Consider the following 26,923-nt stretch of genomic DNA (forward strand, 5'->3'; position numbering starts at 1 on the left):
ATTAAGAATATCCATTCATTCATCACTGAATGGACGTACCTTAAGAATATACATTCTTTTTTTTTTTTTGAAAAATCAGTTTTAGATGCGTCCACAAGATTCTGTATCAGTTCTTTTTTCTGTCACACTCCCCTTGTAAAATAAGCATTATAAGCAGCATCCATGCATTTCTTTCTGTCTGTCTGTCATCGACTACACAGACTGAATGGACGTATGTTAAGTATATCCATTCTTGTTTTCTGTTTTTTTTTTTTTTTTTTTGCATATATATATATATATATATATATATATATATATATATATATATATATCATCAAATTTTGATTCTGCTGGGATGCTCAGAAAAACCATGCTTCTATTGTTGACAGGTGACGCTTCTGTGTCTGCATTCTTTTTCTGGTGCAGCAGGTCTGGCAAATCATTTTTCATTATTTATTTACGTTTTATTGCCGCTCAGTAAAATTCTTCCACATCCGCTAAAAAAAAAAAGAGAGAAAAAGTATTACTTTAGAAATCATATAGATCAGAAAAAAACAAAACAAAAAAAACCCCGAAAAAATCGAAAAAAAAAGTTTTTTATTGTTACCATCACACTAGAAGAATTTTCCTGTGAGATAAATCATGAAACTGACAACTGTTCTTCAGATGCTGCACTTTAATTTCTTGTTCTCTGTTAGTGGAGGAAAAATCCCTCACGACTGAGACAATTTTTATTTTTGTCCCTTTTCTCCACATTAAAAAACGACCCTGGTGTCTAACTCTGTCCCGTAGGGAGGCATTGTAAATAGGAACAACCATCTCAACAAAAAAATCCATTTAGCGACAAACAATATGGATTTTGTCCTGCAAAACGAATGGTTGGTCTTCTAATTATAATGGCACATACAACCAGTGAATCTCTGGGCAAAGGTTTTGCTTTTAGAGCAATTAACTCTATACATATCAATGAACTTCAGGTGGGTCTCGCAGAATGGGTTGCTCTGGAAAATCTAGCAATATTATCCCAACCATTGAATCTTTTCAGTTTGATAGGTCTAGAAAAGTAGTTGTTTATGGACAGAGGTTGGAAGCATATAAAATCAATGCTGGCGTGCTCTAGAGATCTATTATGGGGCCAACACTCTTCTTGATTTTCATTAATGATCTGATTAATCATATCCTTAAATGTCGTCTGCATAAATATCAACAAGTGTGTTACTATTAACACAGCCGAGACAACTCTATGGCCACATTGTAAAGAGCATTGATGATCAAGATCTGGTTGATTCTCCTTTCTCAGACTTTGAAACATATGGTAAATGGGGGAAAAATGGTATACTGCTTTTAACAACTTTAAAACCAGGTCTCTCTCCTTTCACCCACAATGCTTGAATCCTTTTCTTACCCCCGTTGAAACGAATGATTCTCTTCTTGAAGAAGACTCTTGTTTTGATAAGAACTAACTGTCACACTAGATCTAAAATACAAGAACAGAAAATAGTTTATATGAATTGTCGAATTCGAAGTCAAAATGCTAAACATGGAAGCGCATTAATTTTATTTATTGCAGACTATTATCCTAATCTTTTATTATTAATGAGGATAATTATCCTCCGCAATAAATAAAATTAATAAATAATATTCATCTCAATGAATTCCAATTAAAATAATATATGAAAGCGCATTTTCGTAATTTGGAGTGTTATTGATATTTTCCCTCACATCCCTGAAGATAACATTATATTTGCTCCGTCTTTTAGAAGATATGAATGCATTCATCTGAATTAGACTGATTTTTAAAAAAGGTTCGTTTGCTGTTAAGGAAATCGAGCACAATTGAAAATATCGAATTCGTCAATTATATTTTACCCAGAAAACCCCCCAGAGATGTTAGCTGTACAATTATTAACTAATTCATAAAAAAAAGTCTCTTTTTTTGAAAAAGTGAAAATGCAGGAACACCATGACACTAAAACGGTTTACAACTACTTCGATGACTTTGAATTATCAGAGTTGAGCGATAATAACTTCACAAATATTGCACGAAATGGAAGATGGATCATTGAAACCAATCGCTCATGCATTTCGAACACTACTACCTGCAGAGAAAAACTACTCACAAATCACAAATTATTTTTGCAGACATACATTACATAGATTTATATACAAAAGGCATTTTGTTTTGCAGACTGATCATAAACAACTATTTACGATTTACAGATAAAAACAAAAACCATCAACGTATACTTGGAACAGACTTCAAAAATGGGCAACCATTCTCCCTAATTATAATTTTAAAATTTAGAAAACATTGTCATGCCGATGGATTGTTGAGACTTATCCCTAAATATACTGAACCTCTTGAAGATATAGTGATTGCCTTCTTGCAAACTGAGGTAGAGTTAAAATATACATTATGTAAGGGATCTTTCAAAGAGATAAAATAATGACGACTTTATCAAAGAAAGAAAAAATAAAAACAAATGCATAAAATAAAACCACAAAAACTGATAAATATCAAATGTTTATTCAATCTGAAATTAATTAGTCATGCATGACGATCAGGTAGTTATATCTACATTAGGATATATATATATATATATATATATATATATATATATATATATATATATATATATATATATACATATATATACTTCAAATTTTTTAAAATAATACAGGATCACACACCTACTACATATATAAGCTGGATTTTAAATGGAATAGCAGTCTAAATGTATGCACATATGTAGCCAATAACGTTTGTATGAATAAAGCAAAGATTGTACTAAACTACAGTCTTACCTGTCATTGAGCACTGGAGTTTAATTGGATTAACATCTAGGAATAGGAAACACCAACAACACAAGTACTATATATATATATATATATATATATATATATATATATATATATATATATATATATATATATATATATATATATAATTTTAAGAGGATTAGAACAACAGTACGAAGAGCAGAGTATATTTTAATGTATTAGTAAATTAATACAATTAAAATAAAAGAAAACAGTGCTCGTTGTAATGTAGATATATAATAAGCTCGATAGGCATATATATATATATATATATATATATATATATATATATATATATATATATATATATATATATATATATATATATATATATATATATATAGGAAATTTATTACTGTGAGTCCAGAATGAGTTTACAAATTGTTTCAACTAGAGGAAAATCCTCAAAGAGAGGAAAAATTCAACTAGCATCATCAGAATTCATAGATGTCCATCTATGAATTCTGATGATGCTAGTTGAATTTTTCCTCTCTTTGAGGATTTTCCTCTAGTTGAAACAATTTGTAAACTCATTCTGGACTCACAGTAATAAATTTCCTATATACTGCTCTGACTACACATTGAGCACTTTAGTCCGGTTTTTTTTTTCACCACTGGTAAATAAATATATATATATATATATATATATATATATATATATATATATATATATATATATATATATATATATATATATCCTAGAGCTGTTTTAATATTGAGTAAGATGATTGATAATTTATAATTAAAAATTAAAATTAAAAATCGGTTTCATAAGGAAGAACAAATAAATCATAAAACCGATTTTTAATTTTAATTTTTAATCATAAATTATCAATCATCTTACTCAATATATATATATATATATATATATATATATATATATATATATATATATATATATATATATAATGCATGATTATTTCAAATAAAAATCTAAATTGTCATCGATTATATGAATTTTTGTTGGAAAGATCATTATGTTCTCATCTTACACAAATGGTCTCTCTCTCTCTCTCTCTCTCTCTCTCTCTCTCTCTCTTCCTCTATCTATCTATCTATCTAATTACAGTGCTTCTCGTTTACACCTTTCTACTAACTTCTCTTTCCCTATTCCATCTAACCTCCACACACTCTTCTTCCGTTTTCTCTGAAACAGCTATTAACTATGACAACGTTGGAAAACAAAGAAGACGAAGAGGAGACACATTTCAGCACAAGAATGATACACTCAATACATTTACAGGTGTGGGCTTTACTATCCTAATGGATACCATTACAGATTGCGATAACGGATATACTAAGTTCAAGTGCTATAAGACCCATTTTACGCATGATGGATTTGCCATAAAAAAACAATGTACCATTGGATTTCGGTTCTTCTTTCACATCTGAGTTTCTTGATTTCGGTAGTATAAATTACAAAAATAAAAGCTAAAGAGAAGCTAAGAAGATCATATATATATATATATATATATATATATATATATATATATATATATATATATATATATATATATATAATGAATGAACCTGATAAACAAATTAAAATAGTAAACTAGTAAAATGCAAATAGTTAAAGCTCTACACGGTTAAGAGGAGCAATTCATATAATAAATAAAAGATGAGAAATACAAGTTATGCAGAACATTATTTTATTATCAGATCAATAAGGAAGAAAAAGGATAAAAACGAAAGAAAAACCTCCTTAGACCATGGAATTTCGAAGCTAAATGCTTTTCATCAGAAGAGAAGAAAAACCAGGATTATATCGATACAAAAACAAAAAGAAAAGCGTTTACATGCAAAAAAAATATATTAAAAAATTTATACGTATATATTAATAGGAAAGAAAAAACTATTGATAGATATCAGTGGGAACAGCAAATAGTGTGAAGGATACTACTAAAGGAGGGTAGAAAAATAGGGAGGGGGAGATGAAAGTACAAAAATGAAAAGTGAGAAAAGTTATAGGTACAAATAACTAGAAAAAAAAAACAGAAAAAGTCCAAACTTTATAGGGCTTTCTAAGTAAAGTCTGTAAAAGTAATATTCTGGGGAAAAAAGAAAATACAAGAAACAAAAAAAAAAAAAAAAAAAAAACAACAAAAAAATAGTCCAAAATATGATAAGCCGTAGGGTCTTCCAAACGATTGTGAAAAATTAAGCGCATGATCCTGTGACGTCAGGCTTGATTAATAATATTATAAACATTTTTATATTAAATATGAAATACGGTTTTACTAAATATGTACGAGTGTTCATTTGATTAATTATCGGCTTCCATACTTTTGTTTGGTAAAAAGAGACAAACAAAATATGAGGGTGGTCTACAAAATTTTTAATATTTTTAAATCGGTTTTAATCTGGAGATAAAATAGCTGACAACAGCCATGTTTATATTAAAACTTAATATTAAAAAAAAATTAAACACAATTAATTAAAAATCTGTGTTGTAACGGACATTTTGAAATAATGAAATTTTAATCGTTTTAATCTTTTAAAAATTAATTACTTATTAGGATGTTTCTTTTTCTTGGCAATTCAATTGATTATAATATATATCAATTAGAAAAAATGCTATTAAAAACATAATAATATTAAATTTATACCAATTTTTTAATTGCAACTTCAAGGTAATTTTTGTTTAATACGTGTATTTAAATTTAAAAAAATAGTTTTTACTTATTTAAACTCTTATGTTTCATAATAAATAGAAATTTCGATAGATTTAAATATATTTTGGTCGAGATTCGAAAAAAAAATATGAGGGGGGGCGCACACACAAAAACAATATTTCCATTCATATATTTTACAGAAACTGCATTTTATATGTAATTTCATTCTAAAATGGATAAGTATTGAAAATTTCACGAAAGTCTGGCCATTAGTTGATTTTTGCTAGATTTATTAAACATAGGTATGTTTTTACGTTCGGAATGCCTACTACATGGGAACGTTATTTTAAAGAGTCAATTATGTAAATACGATTTTCATCTCGCAATTTCATTATTTTCGTACGATGAAAAAAATATTTTTTAATTATTATTAGTTTATTTTGCCCTTCTTCTTTTAAATGGTACAAAAATTATATTGATAATATTAACTTATAATAAAGTTACATTGTTTTTACATATGGGGGGATTAATTCTGTGGTGAATTTTGGAGGTGCCTTATAAGCAGATAGTAAAAATCCAGAGAGCCCGTGGTTGAAATATTCTTAAAATAATTCTGTGTGTTATCAAATCACCAATTAAAATTAGATATGCACCTATTATATTCAGCAGAAAAAGCCCTGACTTCATAAAAACCCGTTGAATTAATATAAAAAAACTGGAAGTTTTATATAATATATTCAACTCAAAATGAATTGAAAAATTGGATTAATATAAAAATATAAAATATCGAAAACGGGTTGAAAAAAATTCTTCAAGAAAACCAGCATAAAAAAATCCAGAACAGAAGAATGTTTAAATATGAAGCATTAATTTTAAAAGAAAATATTTCGATGTTTTTGACTTGTTTTTATTTATAAATCCACTAAATCTAATATTATATCGAGACCTAATAGACGGTATGCTTGTACAGGGTGTCCAAGATGTTATTGAGGAAAATTTTAGCTTGAATAAATTCTTATTTTTTTATGGTACCTTAATGGGATATAATATGATGAAAACATTGGAGATTTATTTGGAAAAAAAAGCAAAAAGGAAAACGAATTTATTTACGAAATATAACATCTTTTAAATAATTTAAAGATAATATTCCAACTTGGTATCAATTTCTTTGGAGGGAGGAGATTTTCTTTGATTATCAATTTTAAAGTGAGGTTTTCGTGTTTTTGACCTTCTAATCTTTCTTAATGATATTTCTTCCTTTTTGTTTTGTTTTGAAATCTGTGTCTGTTTTTCTTTTTTAATATTTGATTGTCTCTGAAGAGCAGCCTAATACACCAAAGACAACATTTTCCATTACAGGTTGTAAAAAGTGTGTAGGATGATAAAAGAAAAAATATATGCGTTTGTCAAGATCAAAAACAAACAAAAAAATAAACAAAAATTATGATCATCGATTGAGTCTTTCCTTTCGTCGTTGGAATGCATCCAACAAGCATATATGCTCTGAAGTTGGAAACATAACTTCATTGAGCTTATTATTTAAAACAATTTGAACGACACTATAAGGGATATATACCTTAAAATTTTTTATATGAATTCAGGAGTATATATATATATATATATATATATATATATATATATATATATATATATATATATATATATATATATATATATAATACTTTTGCAAAAATAAAGACAACAAAATATAAAATGAGAGCATCATATTGTGTATTTTCATATGTGTTCAGAACCATTTGGAAAATTTTAAATATTATATCATTCAAAGATATTCCAAAATAGCTACTCTTCAGACGGCGAAATACAATATTTATACATATATGAATATATTCATAATCTTTATTTTAAGAAAACAAGCAGGTGTACCTACCTCCACCCCACCCATATTTTCTTTTTGTTTTTTATTTTCCGATAACCTTCAAAGTTAGTAATCGCTCCATTTTCGTATTTGTACATTTTAAATGATAGTTCAACCAAATATTTATATTAATATTAATTTAACTTTCTGTATATGTTTTTTTATTTTAATAACTAGTAGTTCAGTCCGGCTTTGCTCGGACCCTATACACTGTTCATAACTTGCCCTGCGTGTGAAAACACTTTATGTAAGGTTTCAAATGTTTAGACCAAAATGTGTCTGAGCAATTTTGTAGAGACCACAGAGGTAAATTTTTTTATATCTTAGACCTCAATTTTGAGCCCTTAACGTTTATTATTTTCGTCTCAAATAAAAATAAAAAGTTTTTCACATGTGTAAGTTACCTACATCTAAAATTTCAAGTCTTTAAACAAAAAATTGGCGGAGAAATTTGGTAGAATCTGCAAAGGTCAACTCTTTCAACTTTGGCCAAATTTTCGCCCCAAAACTGATTAAAATGTTTGCAGCATGCCTGGATACCCGTTATGTATAAATTTAAAATGTTTAGACACAAAATTGTCCAAGTAGTTTGCTAGACACGGCAAAAGTCAAATCTTTTGAACTTTGACCCGTTGGCAGCTCAAATTTTCGACTCAAACCGATTAAAAAGCTTGCCCTATTTCTGAATACCCTTTATGTAAAATTTCAAATGTTTAGACCAGAAATTAACTGAGTAATTTGGTAGAGACCGCAGAGGTCAATTTTTTTAAACTTTGACCTCAATTTTAACCCCTTAACATTTACTTTTGGGGGCTCAAATCAAATTAAAAAAGTTTGATCCATGTCCAAGTAACCTACATCTAAAATTTCAAGTGTTTAGACCCAAAATTGGCGGAGGAGTTTGGTAGAGTTTTCTAAGGTCAAATCATTGAACTTTGACCACTTGACAGCCAAATTTCTGACCGAAAACTGATTAAAAAGATTTTTTCAAATCTCAATACCCCTTATGTCAAATCTCGAGTCTCTAGACTGAAAATTGACAGTTATTTGGTAGGGAAATGCACACACACACACACACACACACACACACACACACACACGTGCGCGCGCACACACACACACAGACATTTTCACTTTTATGGATATATACATTATTTTTCTTCCGCAATTTATTTGTTTAATTTATTTTTTTCTCAAATACTAATCTACACTTTCAAATTCTAGTTTCTTCTTATATGTTCCACTACTTCACTCTCAATCTACGATAGTTTTGTGTCAATTTTGTTTACATTTTAAACAGCCTATCCTGCGTTGACAGAGTACAAAATAGACTTTGTGGCTTGGTGGGTGATGCCCTTTTCTCTTCCCTGCAACCTCTCTCCCACAGAAGAGACGTTGCAAGCCTGTCTCTGTTTTATCGTTATTTCCATGGCAAGTGCTCGTCTGAGCTCCATTCTCTGGTTCCCCCTCGCCAATCATTCACGAAGAACACGTGATTAGCTGTAACCACTGTAAATAATTTTCCCCACTCTTTATCCGTGCCTAAATCAAAATGTAGATTCCATGAACAAAGCTTCTTTCTTAGAACAGCACGGCTGTGGAACTCTCTGCCGCTTGTCTGCTTCCCACCTGACTACAACTTGGATGTCTTCAAATCCAACATAAACAAACTCCTGACAAATCGCCCCCTTAAGTAAGACACTCTATCAAAACCCCCAATTCTAATGATTAATACAATACTATCTCATTGATTACTGTACACACAATAACCCTTATCTCTGAGTGGCCTTCGTTTGGATTTAGGCACAGATAAAGAGTGGGAAAATTGTTGACAGTAGTTTCAGCCAGACGGGATTTCTTGTGAAAGATTGGCGAGGGGGGACGAGGGATTGGAGCTCAGACGAGCACCTGCCATGGAAATAGCGATAAAACAAAGATAGGCTCGCAACGTCTCTTCTGTGGGAGAGAGGTTGCAGGGAAGAGAAAAGGGCATCCCCAACTAAACCACGAAGTCTATTTTGTACTCTGTCAAGGCAGGATAGGCTGTTTTTAGCTTCATCCTTGAACGTACTTGGCTTTTATACAGATAGAGAATTGCGTCAGTAGTGAGATATCTTCTGGAGCGGTAGAAGGATCCCACCATTTTCCCAGCGTCCCTGGCAACAGATTTGATGTACGTGTTCCATTTCAGATCAGGAGTAAAGGTCAAATCCAGAAGCTTGTCAAAACATGGAGCCTCTCCAAGACGAGAGCCATCCATTTCAATTGATGCCAGATGGGGATCAGAGCATTGATGATGTAAAGATAGAAGCTTGGTTTTGGATGCATTAAAAGTAACCAGCCACCTCTTCCCCCATTGTACCACGTGCTCAAGATCAGAGGAGAGAGAATTAGAGAGAACTTTGTCATTTACGGCCTTTGATGTGTTGCCATAGACGGTCGTGTCATCAGCATAGATGTCAACGAATGATGTAAGTATGTGTTTTGGGAGATCATTGATGTAGATCAGGAAGAGAGTTGAGCCCAGGATGGATCTCTGGGGGACTCCAGCATTAATACGGTGGGCCTCTGATTTCTGCCCATCAACCACTATAGGAGAGAAATGATTTAATAATTGAGAAAACATTTCCAGTAATACCGTAGCTGGAAATCTTGTGAAGTAGGCCCTTATGCCATACCTTATCGAAGGCCTTTGATATGTCAAGAGCAATTGCCCTAGAAAGGAAGCCTTTGTCAAGAGATTCACTAATCCTATGTGATATAATTGTTAGCACATCTGCTGTAGATCTTGCAGAGCGGAAACCATATTGCATGTCACTAAGAAGGTTGTTTCTGTTGAGGTGGTTGACTACTTCTTTATTTAATATGGATTCCAACAACTTACTTATGACACACAGGAGACTTATTGGTCTGTACTGAGAGGGAGATGACTTTTCACCTGAATTCTTAAATACAGGACATACTGATGAGGTTTTTCATGGTGTTGGAAAGCACTTCTCCTTAAGGCAACGATTAAACTTTTTTTTTAAGTATGGGGGCAAGTTCTGGTTGGAGCTTTTTCAGCACTATAACTGAATGCCATCAGGGCCAGTTGCTTTACTGGAATCAAGGTTCTTGATTAGCTTGATGACCTCACGCACAGATATTTATATGTTGCATAGCGTGTTGTCTGTTATAGGAGGAAATACAGGGAGTTGATGTTCATTGTCGCATAGGGTAGAATTAGCTGCAAAGTTCTTGGCAAATAGTCTGGCCTTGTCTGATGCTGACGAGATGACCTCAGGTCCATTGATGATAGTTAGGATAGAATGCACACTTCTGTTCAAGATCCTGTTTGCTATTAGCCAGAACTGGTGGGAACCAAGCCGCTGCTCAGCTACTTTGGATTTAACAGACTGAGTATATAGCTCTCTTGCATGTTTTATTACTCTTTTACAGTGGTTGCTGGCAGTCCTGAAAGCAGCTTTAGTCTCAGTACATCTATTATGTTGGTAGCTATGGAAAAAGTGATTTCTGTGCGCGATGGCAGCAGCACATTCAGGAGAGAACCCTGGCTGGCTGTTAGGCTTTTGTTAGAATTTTTTGGATGATATGAATCGGTTTATTGGATTCAACCGTGAATTTGAAAATCAAGTTATTTTGGAAGAGGTCCTTGAGTATTTGAATTTGTTTATTGTCCTCAGCTAGAGTATATCGTTTATGTAATTATGTAAATGAAGGTTTGCTAGTGTGGTTAAACATTCTATTTTACAGGTCGCTCATATAGAATTCACAAAAGATCGAGAACCGATCCTATAGCGACCTTATCGATTTTGGTATATAGGTTGCCTTTGTAGTCATAGAAAGGTACTCCGGTCGTGCAGAAAAATAATAACTTTTAAGTATTTTTTGTTAAATTTTAGTGGAGATGGAGAGGGGTGGTGGTATATATTATTAAGCATTTTTTTAATGGATACATGAGCAAAAAGGCTTTCTACATCAAGCGAGGCGATAATTTTATTGTGAGGTTGTATTGATTTCAGGATCTGTAAAAGCTCTTGTGTTGATTTAATGCTGTATTTGCTAGGGAAATATAGGCTGATAACTTTATTAAGGGTTTTTGTTAAAGAATACATTGGCGTGGTACCCTGGGATATGATGAGTAGAAGGGGAGAGTTGGGTTTGCGTATTTTGACGGTACTATGTAGATAACCGGGGTTATAGTAACCGATAATTTTAGGAAGTTGGTAATTCCAGATGTGGGTATTGCTGCCAGCGATAAGTTTGTTGATTTGAGACTTTATTTTCCTGGTGAGATTGTTGTTGATTTTAATTTTGCGTGGTCGTCAAGGATGGTTTTCAATTTTATATGGTAGTCAGATTTATTAAGAACCACAAATATGTTTGTTTTGTCAGCCGTTTTTCTCATAATATAGGAGTGGTTGTGTAGCTCATTGGTGGCTTTTTTAGTTTTGAGGTTAGTATTGATTTTGATTTTTACTTGCTATCACGTCTATTACTTTTTATACAGGGTGGAAGGATAAAATTGTCGCCATAGAAAAGATGACATGATTCCATTTCCGTTTGATGAATTCTTTTTTTAATTTTGTTGCAGACTATTTACTAGTTGGCCAGTTGTGTACAAATCCCAAGAGAAACAGGAGCCTTCTAACATGTCTGAAAGTGACACAATGTTCAACGAACATGATCAGAGATGCACTGCTGTACAGCTTTCTACTGATCCAAGTTATTACAGCAAGATCATTGCCAACATCCTCAAAATGCATCGCTGGATTGCCACGAATAACAGGGACGTGTCCAGGGTAATGAAAACAAAGTTTCCGGCAATGGTTATGATTTTTGGTGTGGTTTCAAGTGAGGGCCCATCATGCGATCTTACATCTTCAAAGTCGGCTTGAAAGTCAACACCAAAGTGTACCTGGATGTGCTAAAGAGTTTGGTGATCCCCTGATGCAATAAGGTGGCCGCTGGCAGACCCTGGGTGTGGCAGCAAGACTTGGCGCCAGCCCACAAGTGCAAAGAGACCCAGACATGACTTCAGAAGGAGTGTTATGAATTTGCACTTTTCTCTCATTGCCCTCACCCTTTCCTCCCGCAACCTAAACCTGCTGGACTATTTCGTTTGGCCATATGTTGATAACATCACCAACATGACCTTCCGTAATACCAAAGCCAGCCTGATCGCCGAGTATTTGCCAAGTTCCTGCCGGCACTTGTGGAAAAGGCATTCTCCCAGTTCTGGACCCATATTGAGAAGGTGATTGAGGCTGAAGGTGGCCACATTGAATAGATGTCAGCTCTGCTACATAATTAAGTTACCTAAATTGATTTTTTCAATAAAAGTTTTAAAATAAAATTGTAGTGTTGTTTTCTTTAGGGTGACACTTTTATCGTTCCACTCTGTAGTTTGCTTTTAGTAGATCTTGTGGTGCTGGATGTGATTTTATTTTCTGTTTCTAGTTATGTCTGCATGAAGTAGTTCTATTTCTGCATTTTGGTTTTTGTGATCGAACCGATGGAATAGGAATTCTTTTGGTCCCCTGTAAACTCTTGGTCTAAAAAATATAGTATACACCATCCAAAAAATATATTATATAAACCATCCAAAAATATATTATATAAACCATCCAAAAATATATTATATAAACCATCCAAAAAATTATATAAACCATCCAAAAGATATATATAAACCATCCAAAAAATATATTATATAAACCATCCAAAAAATATGTTATATATTCCATCCAAATAATATATTATATAAACCATCCACGATTGATGACTTAAAAACAAGGACCTGTGTGTATATCTCCAGTTGTTTAATATTTATTTGCCTAACTTACCTCTTATTGGCTATTGCAATAATGCAAATTTATCTGAAAAGGTTATTGAAAGAGGTGGAGAGTACTGGAAATCTGAGGAGACTTATTGTCACTCAGATTCCAGAGAACGCCACAAGTTGTTCTCAAACAGAAGTCTTTGATGATGGCCTGTGTGATTACTCCTAGTGAGTAATTAATAATAATAATAATAATAATAATCGGTTTAATGCCTATTTTACATACTGACATGTGTTGGATGGCTTTTAAAAATCGACTTCCAAACCAATCTATATCTGCCCAAGTTCTTATTTATCTTTCTTTTTCTGAAGTCCGTCCTTATCACTTACACGTTTTACTTGACCATCACCTGCCAACTGACCCTTCTACCTCAACTGCTCTACATCTACTAACCCAAGAACTCTTGTCCATTCTTTCAATGTGACCAAACCAATAAAATCTCCTGTTCTGCAAATATCTTCCTAACAATATTCATTTTTGTAATACTGGTTTGAGTGACCTCCCACCCTACATGGACAGTCGACATTGAACATTTACCTTTCTCAGTACAGTCATCTCCAGTTCATTTAGTTTATGGATTAGAGTGTTAGCTTAATAGGACCGGGTGACCAGGGTTCAATCCTTGGTCGAGTCATACCAAAACTCAAAAAATGGTACTTGATGCCTACTTACTAAACACTTAGTCTTATGACATAACAATCAAGAGTAAGTAGAAAAATCGAGGATAAGGGAGTGCTGCCTTCTCCTACATCTTGATATAGTAACCACTTCACTCTTGGTTCACTCTTGACAATGATTGAATTACCTACCGATTTTCCGGCAAAATATGTGAAATAAGTAAAATAGATTTTTTAGTGTATGGTTTCTGGCACCTTGCAACGTTTACAGTTACTCGTAAAAAGTAGTGTATCCACAAAATTAGGGCTATTCACAAAAATTAGAGTAAGCATTTAAATTTCGACTATCTACTAAATTAGGTCTATTCATAAAAAATCTGGGCTATCCACAAAATTAGGGTTATTCACAAAAATTAGGGCTATTCAAAAATTATAGTTATTCACAAAAATTAAGGCTATGCACAAAATTATGGCGATTCACAAAAATTAAGGATATGCACAAAATTAGGGATATCCACAAAATTAGAGCTATTCACAAAAATTAAGGATATGCACAAAATTAGGGCTATTCACAAAAATTAGGGTTCTGCACAAAATTAGGGCTATTCACAAAAATTAGTAAAATCCAATAAATTAGGACTATCCACAAAAATTAGGGCTATCCACAAAATAAGGGTTATTCAAAAAATTAGGTTATTCATAAAAATTAGGGCTATTCACAAAATTATAGCTATTCACAAACATTTTGGCTCTCCACAAAATAAGGGTTATCCACAAAAATTGCCTCTGTTCAGACTTTCCCATGATCAAAGGTGCCTCAAAGACCAATTCTCAAGGTCTTTTTAATCAAACTTCAAACAAATTATGCAAAATACATAAATAGACTTTCTCACATATTCATAAGTACATGGATATGTACAAATATGTTAACACACACATACATACACAAATAAAAAAGCGAATTGTACCCACTTCCTAGAGAGCTTCATTGCATAATAAAAAATTGAGCATATTTTTATTTTATTTTTTTTTGTAGTGTCAATCCATGTGTATATTATGAGGTTGTACTGAAGTACTTGCTAAAAACTAAGACTATTCTTTTATTGTTTTGCACCTTTTTTTTTTCTTACATACAACGACTGGTATTCAACCATTTGGTACTGGCCAGGATTACCATCACTTAACTTTGGTGATCTAATATGTCACACATGTATAAACATATACACATATGAATACACTACTTGTACACATATAGAAATATATGGGGGAGGTAATACCTTCACAGAATCAGCTTTACCAAATTCAAATTGTTATGGTTATTTACATGTCAAAAAGTATATGAACCCATACTCTACCCTTTGCAATGAGTAAAATAGAGATTTGTTTTCAATCATGCACACTTCATCGTTTATCATAGATATTGTGCTGATAATAAACTGAAATGGGCTGTGATGATATAAAACTTATGAAACAAACCAAACCGAATTGATAAACCGAACCAAACCAAATTGATGGTATTTATCTTTCTCCCACTACAGTAAGATGTGACACAAGGGCCAGAAAATGGTGTTGAAGAGTCAGCACTCCAGAGGAGGAGGAGCACTCTAGCTTCCAACAAAAAACCTGGGCAGTCCTGTCGGCATTCCCTAGTAGAAGCACCTCAGGCGATTAGCAATGAACCCACTCCATCTCAAAAACAGGAGGTAAAGCCTAGGAAGGTGGACCTCTTAGAATTGCATAAGACCAACAACATACCGCAATCAACAGGGAATAGGTCATTTTTTAAATGGCATAGACTCTGTTGGATTTGGGACAGCCCGCAGCAGTGTCACAACCAGAACAAAACCAAACCAAACCAAACTGATGACCCGAACACAATCAATGAACTAAACCATATATAATACTTTTGGACTGTCACCTTTTCTTTGATAACACTAAATGGTTGATAACATTAACCCGTTCATATATGACTATTTGGATGTTCTTAAAATTCACAACAGTCGTACATTTCGTGTAACCATGAAAGGTTTTTCACACTGTTGTCCGAGCACGACATAAGACAGGAGCAGCTCTGATCAGGTCACTTCAAGAATCAAGAGTTACACAAAGACTCAGGCTGTTTTAGACATAAACGAGAAACAAGAAAAACAGGAAAAAAGAAAAAAAAAAAACGGGACGAAAATAGCAGCAGGATCATTGGTAGTGCAAGAGAAGAGAATATAAGATAGTCGCTATATAAGCTTTTCACTGTTGAATTTTATACAGTATTGGCAGTGAATTAATTCCTCTATTAATTAAAAACTTGTCCCTACTGAAAACATCTACAGAAGTTCTATTGGAAGAATCAACACTTTTGTGAGGAATATAGGTGGAGAGCATGCCACTATTAGAGAAGTGCAAAGTTGAGGTACCAAGTGACAATTGGGAGTAATTTTCTCTCAGTAAACTTGACACATTAGGAATCCTAGTGGATAGTAGCAAATCATTATGAACTGGTACTCTGTTCTTGAGGCTATGCTTTGACCTTGAAGTTGGTGTTTATAGCTCTGATGATGAAATTTATATCGTCTCAGAAACGAGCGTACATGAAACTGTTGTTTATGTTAAAGTCTTGAAACGTATGTAATTGAATTTACCATAAATTTGTTCACCTAGAATCTATAATTATAGTGTGTGTGTGTGTGTGTGCGTGTGTGTGTGTACTAATGAGTCACATCTTACCGAGGCCAAAAGCCACTCGAGACTGTCAATTGGACGATAAACAACACTATTAGAGGATTGGAGGATATGATGAGTGGAAAGGGTAGGACTTGATTTCTTGAGAGGACAGCTTAAGATGTATTTGTTGTCATTGGACTTGAAGATGATGACTATGTTGTAGTCAGCAGGGAAGCAATCCCTTGTCGTTGAGGTTCATAACCTAAATTTTGGTCATCCACTTCAATGAAGGTTAAATAATAAGACTAGTAGTCCATTAGATCACAACTTTAGTTTGATTCTTCGAGAAAGAATACACGACTATATGAGAATAGTGCGGCTAGCAGAAAATACATCTAATGAAATAAATACAGGGAACGAGTTAAGTTAAGAAAAAAAAAAAATAAATAAAATAACGGGTACTTTATAGAAGGTTCAGAGATAGACAGATAAAAATGGCTGCAATAAGAAATGAACCGCAGGATCTTTGAGCGGCTTATCAGAATGTCATAGCAGAAGTAAAATGGAGGAAGTAAAATGAAAGATTCAGCTTGATGCAAGCCATGAATGTGTAAATGAACCCATGGACGTTTGTCACACTAGATGGCAAATCCAAGTTAAAGCGGTAGGTTTAGCTAGTTCCCCAAGATATGAAAATAAACGAAAAAGAGGGAACCAAATAGAAAGTAGAGGACAAGAATATAAAACTAAAGAAGTACGCAATTTATTAGATGTTAATATTGTGGCGAAGAGGGATACATACAGAAACACTGTATGCAGTGATATGCAAATTAAGTACAATTTACATATGAGCAGATAGCTCATATTTATAAACCAACACCAACTAGAACAGTTGAACGCTTGCTTAGCGTTATACACGGCATATCAATGGCGTCGACGATAGGATGTTCTCTGGTCTTTGAAGACCCGGAATACGTATATACTTGGATTCGTTGCTTTGCTGCTAATGCGAGAAGCAAAAGTTGAAAGACAACAAAAAACAAGGAGGGGAGAATGAAATCACCGACTTGTTCATGACTAACGCTGGTTGTGAAGCAATTATGAAGGTTGCTACAATGGTTTACCCTCGAGAACGAGAAGAAATGACTTTCGAAGAAATAAGTCAGGTTATCAAGGGAAACATGAGGCAAAGAAAAGACTGGTGATTGCAGAAAGGATCAAGTTTATGGCAATAAAGCAGGAAGTGGATGAAGCGATAGTAAAATATTTACATCGGTTAAGAAGTGCAAGTAAAATACTGTGACTTTGAAAAACTAGGAACAGAAGAATAGACAACAAAAAAATGCTTAATCCAACTAAGATTAATTGAAGGTATGCATAATTCGGCACATAGATAATGGAACAGTTATAACTTACAAATATGCACTTAAATATGTGTCTAGAATTTATACAACAGCAGGAATTAATACATACCTACAACCAAAATAAAAAAAAACTCCTACGAAGAAATAATGGCTGACACCTATATATAGAAACGAAAAGAAAAAAATGTACGTACTGTGGAAAAATTTACAAAAGGAAAAAAGAAAAATGCCCAGCGTTTGGAAAAACCTGTTCAAACTGTTTAAAAAGAATCACTTCAAATAAGTATGTAAAATGAAAAATGTGGAAAGAATAGAGGATGAAAATAGACAAATTTTTAATGTAAAGAAGGATAATATACAAAATACTGGATCAAGGAATGGAGATACAAAAATGAAAATGAACAATTGTGTTGTTGAAATGCAAATAGATACCGGCAGTGAAGTAACCATAATACCCAGAAATTTGTGTGAAAAAATCAGAAAACCATTTGAAAAAAAAAGCAACGTACAATTATCAGTTTAATGGCCCGATTATTGCAATTATGAGTTTCTTTGAAGGTTCAATAGAACTAAAAGAAAAATATGATGTAGTACCCATTATAGTTACAGATTGCCGAAAAACACATGGACTATTGGGGAATGATGTATTAAAAATAAATTCAACGAAGTTGATTAATGAGATAGAAATGGAAAAAACAAGAAAATTAAAAAAATTATGAAGCTAGCCTGAAATTAAAAGAAAATGCCCCCCCCCCTACTACGAAGTGAGAAAAGTACCAGTGCATTTATTACCGTTAGTAATAGCTAAGTTGCGAAAGTTAATAAAGGAATATTTATTAGAACCTGCCCCTTCAGGAGGAAGTAAATGGGCATCACCCATTGTGGTATTAAAAAAGATGGTGATTTGAGAATTTGTGGAGATTATAAAATAGGGGTGAACCATAAAGTTTGCGCCGACTTGTACCCTATTCTGAATGTGGAAGTAGCTTTACATAAACTTGCCGGAATGAAAGTATTTTCGAAGATAGACCTAAAATCAGCTTACCACCAAATTCTCGTAGATGAAAATTTTAAAGAAGTGACGACCATAAACACTCTTATAGGCATGTTAAGGTGGAAAAGGATGCTGTATGGCATAAAAATGGCAAGTGCAATTTTTCAAAAAGCTATTGAATAAGTAATAGGAAATGTTGAAAATACCATTTGTTATCAAGACGATATATGTGTTGGAGATTTAAATGAAGATGATTTAAAGAAAAAAAAAATGAAAATATACTGAACCAGCTAAGAGACGCTAGTATGACAGTAAATACAGAAAAGTGTGTGACCAACAGTAATGAAATATCATTTTTGGGTTACTCAATATCAAAGGAAGGGATCTCTCCAGATGAAGCACTAATAGAGAAAATTCTAAAAGTGGTTACACCAAAAAATAAAAAAGAGTCTTTCTTGGGTTTTGTAAATTTTTATCGAAAATATGTACCAAAATATAACGAGTTGACAGAACCATTTGCGAAGTTAAGAAAAAAAAATGCGGAGTTCATTTGGTTAGAACACTAATAGAAACTCTTTGAAAACTTTAAACAGATTCTGGCGAAAATGTCAATAGTACAAATTTTTTACCCTAAGAAAGACATAACTCTAACTACTGATGCTAGTGAGCATTCTGTATCCGGTATTTTGTCACAAGATGGTCATCCCATAATGTACTTATTGAGGAGATTAACAACGACTGAACACAATTATTCTAATATAGAAAGGGAGACACTAGCCATAATGTGGACAACGGACAGAGCAAGACAGTTTTTGATGGGGAAAAAATTCTTGTTGAAAAGTGATTACAGACCACTGGAATTTATTTTCAACCCAAGAAAAGAACTACCGAAAGTTACAATGTCCAGAATATTACGTTGGGCGATCAGACTGATGGCATTCGACTTTGACATTGAATATGTTAAAGGGAATACGATACTGCACGTTGATGCCTTATCTAGATTGAGATTTTATAGAGAGGATAAGGACAAACACGACAAGGAATTTGAAGACACATTTCTTGTAGAAACCGATGTACTATCTGTAGATAAAATGGTTACTGAAACTACAGATGACCCAGTGTTAAACAGAATAGTGTTGAGGATAAAAGAGAATCGCTGAGGAAATTGTTCAATGGCTTAAAGACCATTAAAAAAAATAAGACATAAATTGACTATAAAAAACGGGTTAATATGTAATGGAGACTTGGTAGTTCCCCCAGAAACACAGAGGAGACAGTTTATAAAAAGTGTACATGATGACGTACATTGTGGAGTAGCAGCCATGCAAAGAAGATTAAAATTGGAAGCATGGTGGCCGGAGTACTCAACAGACATAGAGGACTACGTAAAAAGATGCACAAAATGCACAGAACTCAGGAATTTTAAGCAAAAGAAAATACATGTGTGGCCTCGAGAAGCAGAACTGTGGAGCAGAGTACACATGAGATAGGACTATTATTAATATTAGTAGACGAATATTCAGGTTGGCCTAAACCTAAAGACAGTGAGTGTTGAGAGTACCTGATAAAAAAAGTACCACCGTAAAACAAATATTAAGAGTAATATTTTCGAGAAATGGGATACCGAGAATATTGGTGACGTATAACGCGCCAGAATTTGTGGATGCGGATTTGCATGAATAGTTAAGAAAAATAGGATGCAGACCTTACAAGACCCCTCCCTTTCACCCTCAAAGTAACGGGATAGCGGAAAAGATGGTCCAGATGGTAAAGAAGGGCATAAAAGCATGCATGCAACAGAAAGAGAAAATCGATACCAAGATTATTGCTAAGTTATAGAACAATTCCGCATGCAGGCAGGCCAGAAAGTCCATCTGCCTTTATGGGCAGACAATTAAGATCCTCTTTAACTATATCATATGCCACAAACCAAAAGATGTGGTACAAAAGAAATAGGAACACGGAAGCCGAGACAGAATTTATTATGTAGAGGACTATGTAAAAAGATGCACAAAATGCACAGAACTCAGGAATTTCAAGCAAAAGAAACAGAATTTATTATGCAGAAAGGACATAATACTGCAATATTAAATAAAGAAAATGGGAACAGTGTTCTAGCTCATGCTGACCAAGGAGAACAATCAGATGAGGAAATGCATTCAGAGCTGCCCATTATTGACATGACAGAAGAGTTAATGCAGAATGAGATTGTGGAGGAAGAAGTAGAGAGAGAGACGAGTTAGAAGAGGAAGAAATAGAATGGGGCAGAAAAGGAAGATCAATGCAGGAGGAACAGTTCGATCATAGGGAAAGACATGATAGATCCAGATCTGCAAGGAAAAAGAGATAAAGGAAGATGTTCAGGAGGACACGAGAAGAAGTACAAAAAGGACCTGCGGCATAAAGCCTCTCCATTATAGGGAGATGTAGTGATATGCAAATTAAGTATAATTTACATTTGAGCAGATAGCTCATTTTTATAAACCGACATCAACTAGAACAGTTTCGTTGTTGAACGCTTGCTTAGCGTTATACACGACATATCACTGTAAGCTGCACACCCAGGGAAACGTCCCGTTCATACGACGCCCGACAAACGGAAAAGAAGTTACCGACGCACATAATAGGTAATATGGGCGCAACAAATTTCATTTTATGTAGGAGAGAAGGTAAAACTTATTGAGTTTTATTGGATACGGTGGGGGCGGGGCGGAAGTTTCTGTAATAAATAGCAATGAACCATATCTTTGAAGACCTTTTATTATAAATTGTTGTATCACTTTTTATTTATTTACTAGCAGACCGCTCGGCGTTGCCCGGTCGTAAAATACGCATAAATCTTATATTTTATTTAATGCAGATTTCTCATTTATTATAAACAGAAACCGATACTGTAGGTATTAAACATGTAAAAAAATTTTTGTAGGTATTAAACATGTAAAAAAAAAAAAAAATGGCAAGAAACTAAGATGTGTATGCGAATATTATGTTTTTCCTAAACAGTTCACTTCTTGTAAGTAAAAAAAAAAAATGACTCAAGTTGAGATCGAAACCAAAACCTAAAGACAGAGAGTCAAGTACGATAACCATTAGACCAGCTCAACACGATCTTTAAAAAGTGTTTTTAAACCTACTTATTCTTAACATAAGGAAGCTGTCATGTTTCACGACCGCACATGTGCAGTCGTGAAACAGTTGACAAACAGATAAAAATCCAATGACACTCCCCACGTACCAATTTTTCAATTTTGACTCCTTAGCAGCCCCTTTTTTCCGGATGAAAACCGATTAAAAAGTTTTCCACATGTCTGAATACCCTATATACCAAATTTCAAGTCTGTAGATTAAAAATTCGTTGAACATATAGGTTTAGAAGATGCTCACACACACACACACACACACACACACACACACACACACACACACACACACACATTCTAACTTTTATAAACATATAGATTATTTTAGAAATGCTATAGAACAACATGGTTCAATTGGGAATGTTAGACTACTATCCTGTTTAATTTTTTCATAATAGTCTTCATCATTCAACTAACAATCTATCCATCCAGTGGCTTTTATCCTTGATAAGCGGTGACTCATTAGTAACAAAAAAAAAGAAAAGTAAAACAAATATATTAATTTATTTATTGCGGACTATTATCCTCATCTTTTCTTAGATGTTTTTTTCACGGCCAGCTATTCCTCTGACATTTGTCAGATGGTAAACATGACGGGATAGGAACTCCGAATCTCCTAACTGCATTCTCAGCAATTACTGCCATCCATAGTTGTTGTCGTCTCACCACGTTTTTGGGTAGGATTGAAACTGCTATCTTAAGCAATTCTCACCTGGAACCATAGAGATTCAACAACTCTATCCGCTGCACCACGGGCCCTGAAGGGTGATCAAGGTTGAATTTTTTGGTCTTATAAATCCATGTTTATTTGTTATCTGATCTTCTATGGTCGGGTCCGTGCCGAATGGTATATATATTATTTAATTGGAATACATTACTGAGATGAGTATGTTTTATTAATTTATTTATTGCGGACTATTATCCTCATCTTTTCTTAGATGCTTTTTTCATGGCCAACTATTCCTCTGGCATTTGTCAGATGGTAAACATGACGGGATAGGAACTCCGAATCTCCTAACTGCATTCGCAGCAATTACTGCCATCCATAGTTGTTGTCATCTCATCAGAAGAGGCTTAGTTGGCCAAAAATGTGGTGAGACGACGACAACTATGGATGGCAGTAATTGCTGAGAATGCAGTTAGGAGATTCAGAGTTCCTATCCCATCACGGTTGCCAACTGACGAAGGCCAGAGGAATAGTCGGCCAAAACGTTGTGAAAAAACATCTAAGAAAAGATGAGGATAATAGTCCGCAATAAATAAATTAATAAATAATACTCATCTCAATAATGAATTCCAATTAAATAATATAAAATAAATATATTCTGATTAAATCTCTGTTTACTCATTCTCCCCTCCTCACAGGGATAGGGTTAAACACAATGATGTTTTTTTTATATGGATAAATCCCCCCCCCCCCCAAAAAAAGGGCACTTTGGATGAAGACAAAAATGAAAAAAAAAAAAAAATGCCTTATTCAAGAAGGATTTCTCCTTCACTGACGAGGACAGAAAAGATGAAGTGCAGCACTGGAACAGATACTACACTTTTTTCATAGTCAAAAGGTCAACAATGAAAATGATTACCTTCTGAGGTTGAATTGGTTTGGAAAATCGAGAGCTTCACTGGAGTCGTCTTGCTATGGTGTTTCTCAGTCTTGCTTCGCACTTCTGCTTTTGAGATCTTGGATGACGATGATGATGACGACTCAGGATAGCTTTGCAGCTGTATCGGACTGGCACCAGATTCTTCACTATTTTTCCCATTAACATCACTGCTATTCATATCCAGTTCTTCGGCCAAGTCGCTTAAAGAACGTGCCTCGATTTCAGTCTCTTCTTCTGACGACCATTGTCTTTCGTCTTGGATGCTGTCACCCAAATTTGCTGCATCATAAAAGTCCATTTCCCGGTAAGCTGTCTCTAAGAGATCTGGACTGTTACTGTTTTGACCGACAAAATCATAGTCAGAGGAAGGAGAAGATACTTGCACTATATTGCTAGATAAGACTGAAGGACATAAATGTTCACTGTCTCCGACGTAAGCTGAGTCGGTACTCAAGTGGCTTAATATTTCATCAGTGCATTGTTCGGGGTCCTCTTCAGGCATCATGTGAGAATATAAAAGTTGTTCTTGTTCCTGCAATTAGAATAAAATAGAAAAAATTGTTAGAAAATTTGATGATATTTCTTGGGATGAAATATTGTTGTTTCAGATGCATCTATTTTAATAAAAAAAAAAAAAACATTGCCATGTCACCAAGTGTTTTGTTTTGGGTTGAGAAGACATGCGTAACACTACGAGATGAGGTTTTAATTGTCCGATATTATAAAATCAATAAGAATGTAATAGAGACAACCTGATTCATAATTCCGTTTGTTCATTGCAAAGTTATTCCCCTTATATCAATTTCTGCGTCAGATGTTGAAAGACAAAGAACAGATGCATTTTTTAAAACTCCTTTTTCACTCCAAACAAGGCATATTGCTACTTGGACATAAGGGGTCATCGCTTGGGATTGTGTCTAACAGGGGACTGAGAGGATGTGACTGATGAGATGTTTGTTCACATTACATTTAAACTTCTGTAGGTTAATACAGTTAGGGAAACAGGAAATCAGGAAAGGAATTCCAAAATCTAGCAGTCTAAGAAAAGAAATTATAGGAGTAGAAGGCTTTCTGGCATCTAAGGAGCTCAATAATGATGGGGTGGGATTTTGCTGCTTGTCGGCTTAGTCGGAAATATGGACATTGCTGGGGGCACAAACTATATGAGTTCATCAGAGCACATTCTGTTAAATTATTTGTAAAGCAGGCACAGGGATGCAACATTACGGTAATGGGATGGAGGTTGGAGCTTGGTTGATAATGCCGAACCTATTAGATTTGAGACTTTTTTTTCGAGAGTGAGAGACTAGTGGTAGATACACCAGCCAAGATGTGGTAACAATACTGCATGCATGAACGAATTGTACAAAAATCATATTATTCCTTAGTTTATTTCATATTTGGAATGACTACAATTTTACGTAAACTCTGACCCTGATTAGGCCTGGCTTTATCAGATTCTGGTGGACATTTTGTTGTTTTCCCTTGGAGTTTATATAACAATCGATTGCATCATTCTATATCATTCTACGTTGGCCATTTATCTTCCATTTTTAAGACAATATTTTTAATTCATGGTTTAGCCTCATTTTAACTGTACGGAAATCATGTTATTTTTTTTAATTATTTATTTAACGTCTTCTTCTGTTATATAAATCTCACCTGCCTGTCAGTGTGAATGTATGTATATATGTATGTTTGTATATCTCATTAAAACTTTCGACATACGCGACCAATACTGACAAAATTGATGTCGTTTGAAAGCTCAGTCTCTCGACCGACAAATATCCAAAAATTGGCCGAAAACATTAATTCTTTCACCGTTAACTGAGCCGTTTTTTACAAAGAGGGAGTTACTTTTTTCGTCAACATTTTTGCAAAGTCATCATACGCCTTGCAACAACTAAGCTTAATTTGAACGGCGGCGGCGTATGTCACGCTATCCGCGGTGACAAAACTGTTCGCTTTTTTTCACTTCCTTTTCCTCTTTGCATTATAGGTTCGAGCCTGCCTCCCTGTGTACTACTTTTTTTTGGCGCTCGCATGGGTACTCGCTGCATTTTCATTTTTTTAGGGGGTTGGTTAAATTTTTTTGGTTTAAATTTTTTTAGAAGGGGAGGCTCCGTTGTTCAATACCCTTACCATAAAACTTCTTCACAACCGGGCAACAGCGGGTAGTTTAACATATGTGTGCTCCATTCCCAATCTTTTGCATAAACCCTGACGCTGTGTGTGCCTTTTCTCTATCTCTCTCTAGATCTGCGATTCTATTTAATACAATGGGCGAATGTTTGTCATCCAACAGGATGCTCCATTCCATCCGCAACAAAAACAAAAAGATAAGAAAATTGAAAAAAAGGGTCAATGCACACATGTGATGCATGTGTGACAATGTTTACAGGAGTGTGTGTGTGTGTGTTTGTGTGTGTGTGTGTGTGTGTGTGTGTGTGCGCGCGCGCGCGCGATTATCTATATGTATCCATATATGTGGGTAATATATTTTTGTGTGTATGAGTGTGTGCATGAATGTGTATGCATATATGCATGCATGTATGCATTTGTGACTGTCTATATGAGTCTGTATTTTTGTGTATGTATGTGTGTGAGTGTCGACTTGAGTGTATACATCTGTTTAAATGTATTGTATGTGTGAGAATGTTTATATGAACGTGTGTATATGTTTACATGAGTGTGTGCACGTGTATGTGTAAGTATCTTCCGTAAGTGTATGCATGTGTGTGCATGCTTTCACGTGTGTCTGCATAAATGGGCATATGTGTATCTGTGTATATGCGTATCTTCGCATAAGTGCATATATGTGCATGTGTGAATGTGCTGATGTGTTTTCAGCATAAGCTTGTGCGTGTGAGCGTGGTTTCGAATTAATGTATGGTTGGGAGAGTGTCTATGTGTGAGGGCATATGGGTGTGTTTCTTATGTGAGTGTATATTCGCTGATGAATATGCCGATTAGGGAATTACCATATGAGTGTGTTTCAGAATGTATGTCTGTACAGGAGTGCACGGAAAAAGAGAAAGTCGCCTGTGAGTACGTTTACGTTTAATTTCAGGAAATAAACCTGTCCAACTGGCCACCTCGTTCATGCAATTTAACTCCATTAAATTATTTTTTTTTGGGATGATATGTAAAGTCCCATGTATACGTCAATAAACCGGATACAATAGATCACTTGGAAGACAACATGTGACGTGTTATTGCCAAAATACAGCCTAATCAATGCGTAGAGTTTGGTGAAAATTGAACCTCTAGATTACGTCATATACGCGCGAGCCGCGGGGACATATGCCCAAACTTGTATTTAAATTATGAATGCCAAAAATTAATCTTGGGAATAAACCACATATTTGTATAATGAAAATATTTTCTGTGATTTATTTTAAAGCCCGCCG

At 34.2% G+C, this 26,923-nt stretch overlaps 1 protein-coding gene across 2 annotated transcripts in view; it reads right to left on the reverse strand.

Moving 5' to 3' along the window:
• Nucleotides 1-303: 303 nt before the first annotated feature.
• Nucleotides 304-26,923, reverse strand: part of LOC145303554 (uncharacterized) — a 322,732-nt gene continuing 296,112 nt past the window's right edge. For both annotated transcript variants that reach the window (XM_080145059.1, XM_080145060.1), the window contains 2 exons: nucleotides 23,493-24,045; nucleotides 304-476 (listed from right to left, as the gene is read on the reverse strand). In XM_080145059.1, coding sequence (XP_080001185.1) covers nucleotides 454-476; nucleotides 23,493-24,045 — 576 coding nt within the window. In that variant the 3' untranslated portion in view covers nucleotides 304-453. The remainder of the gene's footprint in view (nucleotides 477-23,492; nucleotides 24,046-26,923) is intronic.

The sequence above is a fragment of the Euprymna scolopes genome, chromosome 19 (assembly GCF_053919585.1).
Source record: "Euprymna scolopes isolate OS-2025 chromosome 19, ASM5391958v1, whole genome shotgun sequence".
Taxonomy (NCBI): Eukaryota; Metazoa; Mollusca; class Cephalopoda; order Sepiida; family Sepiolidae; genus Euprymna; species Euprymna scolopes.